Here is a 2718-nt window from a genome sequence, read left to right as displayed (position 1 = left end):
TCCCTTGCTGTGTCCTCTAAGTTTAGCCTTTCACATTGTCCTGCTGATCTTTCTGTGTGGATCCCAGCTTCTCCAGCACTCTGCACAATTATGATTCCTGTGTCCATTAACCACAAGAAACCTTGATATATGAGAACTGATTGTATTTGTTCTCAAATTCGTCAGATAATTTATACGATGTGTTTCGTAAAGGTACAGATCCTCTCCCACCAACCCTTCTCCTAACTGTGAGCTCCAGTGAAGACATCGCAAGCAGCAAGTTTGCAACCGTCGTCTGTTCAATCATCGAGTTCCATCCGAAGTCGATCTCCGTTCAAAGTTTGTGCGAAGATTTGTAGCTCGGGTGCTCGTTTTTGTGGTTCTGTTCGCCGAGCTGGAAGTTTTTGTTGCAAACGTTTCGTCCCCTGGCTAGGCGACATCATCAGTGCTTGGTTGAAAAATGGCCAACCCTTGGATTCTGGCTTCTTCACGTCTCCCGTGTGTGAGGCGAACGGGAACTTCTCGGTGACGAGTCGGCTGATGGTTCCTTATGGTGAATGGTTCAACAGCGCAGTTTATACCTGCCAGGTCACTCATGGAGAGAACACTCAAAGTAAAAACATCACCGCACTCCAGGGTAAGAGACACATATTGACAGAGCTACAAATCATTCTGAACTCTGATGTGAATCAAACACACTAGTAAACAGCACGGTACAGCTTCTCATTTCCCAACATGCCACGTATCTCATTTCAGTTTGAGTGTTACATTAGCATTGCTCATAATTCTGATTTTGGCAAGTCAGAAAAGCATGTTTCCTCTCTGTTGAAGATAAACATATAGACAGTGAGCTTTGTTAAATAGTTTGTTGCCTGACCATGCTGGGAGAGGCATTCAGAGTGCTGAATCCTTGCCTGGTAGCCGCTTCAAGGATAAGTTTGGGGGTGAAGGGGGATATTGGATAGATATCTGATTGAAACATAGAAAATACTGAGAGACTGAGGTCGAGTGAACGTGGAATAGGTGTTTTGACTGGTCGGCGAGACTAGGAAATCAGAGCACAGTCTCAGGGTCAAGAGGGCACCGTTTAGAACTGAGATGGGGAGGAATGTCTTCAGCCAGAGGGTGATGAGTCTGTGGAACCTATTGCTGCATCCGGCTGTGGATGCCAGGCCTTTGTGTGTATTCAAGCCAGAGATAGATCGGCTCTTGTTTAGTACGGGGAAAAGGCAGGAGAATGGCTTTAGCCCGAAACCTCGATTTTCCTGCTCGTCGGATACTGCCTGACCTGCTGTGCTTTTCCAGCATCATTCTGATCTAAACTCTGGATTGGCCGAACAGCCTTATTCTGATCCTCTATCTTATGATGCTGTGGTCTCAAAATGACGTGGTTAAAATATGCAGTGACCCATACTTGAAAATAAATCAAAATGGATTCAATGCTTCATTCCCTGCTCAGGAATGACCTGTTGACCTTGTACATTGGAGGACATCGATTTTTATCGGGTACTGAGCTCTTTAACTTATTGGATCAGACCACAGACCAAGTGGTTATCACATTTGATGAACTGGGATAAACGTGATCTCACTGAGCTTCTTTAAGATGCTCTCTGTAATTCGTGGATGAAGCAGGAGAATAAATTCTGATGGGAATGCTACAATAGGGATGAATGAACGAGGAACTCGAGATAGACTGATTTCGCCTGGTTTGGGGTGGCGATGTTTACACAGTGAGTAGTGGATATCTATAAAATTAGTGACATTTCCATCGCGTTTGTAGATTAATTTAAGACGCTTTTGTTTTTTTTTCTCCCCTGCTCGATGAAGAAATTAAAAAATGCAGCTTGGTAAAGTTAAAGTACAGACCAGTTATGAACAAACTGAATGGAGGGAAAGACTTAAGGAGATGGGTGTCCTTCTCGATATCCACTGCTGTACTCAATGTCTTGTTTTCAGATCTACTCCAAACACAGCCGACGAGGAACAATGACATAAATTAGAGAATGACATCACACCAATAACGCAAAGTATTTTTGATCATGTTAAATATAATGAACAGAATTTCCATGGCTGTTCACCACTCCTGTAACACTTTAGAACTCTGCAAAGAGAATAATTATTATTTATTATAATCTGTCCAAAATTTGGGATGTGATTTGGCAGTCAGCATGACCAGCAGCAGTTGCACCTAAGGGTTATGAACATGGAGATGAACTCATTATATTCAGATTACTCTTGTCACAAGTATCAATAGATGATCTTACGTGAGAGACAAACTCCGAAAGAAAGGTAATTCCATGGGTTACATGATGGTATCTTCGATGATTTTACTTTTTCCACAGGTTTCACTTGTTACAAAGCCAGTGTTCTTTCGGAATAATTACACAGGGTATGTCCTAGGTAATCACAAATGTTTCACAGATCAAAATACATCAACAATAGTAAGCATCGTTTCAGAATAGTTGGAGTTGCCATTTTGAAGGTGGTGTCTTCACCCTGTGAAGGAGTAATCTGAAGATTGGCTGTTTGTATCAGAAAGGGGCATTTTTCATTGACTTGATTTTTGTTTCATAGAAGATACCGAGTGCCACCCTAACACCGTTAAAATCCTCCCACCGCCAGTAGAACAAGTCTTACTGGAAGCGACGGTGACGTTAACCTGCGTTGTGTCCAATCTTCCTTCTGGAGTCAACGTGACCTGGAAATAAGAAAAGAAGCCTCTGAAATCAGAGATTGCTG

At 42.6% G+C, this 2718-nt stretch overlaps 1 gene segment (V, D, J or C); it reads left to right on the top strand.

The window, feature by feature from the left end:
• Positions 1-300: 300 nt before the first annotated feature.
• LOC122548087 lies at positions 301-2712 on the top strand. The segment is given in 2 exon segments: positions 301-616; positions 2554-2712. Coding segments are annotated over 2 exon segments (231 nt in total).
• The last annotated feature ends 6 nt before the right edge of the window (positions 2713-2718 follow it).

Source organism: Chiloscyllium plagiosum, unplaced genomic scaffold (genome assembly GCF_004010195.1).
Source record: "Chiloscyllium plagiosum isolate BGI_BamShark_2017 unplaced genomic scaffold, ASM401019v2 scaf_12794, whole genome shotgun sequence".
Lineage (NCBI taxonomy): Eukaryota > Metazoa > Chordata > Chondrichthyes > Orectolobiformes > Hemiscylliidae > Chiloscyllium > Chiloscyllium plagiosum.
Note: the sequence above shows the minus strand (reverse complement) of the source record. Positions and strands in the feature narration are given on the sequence as shown.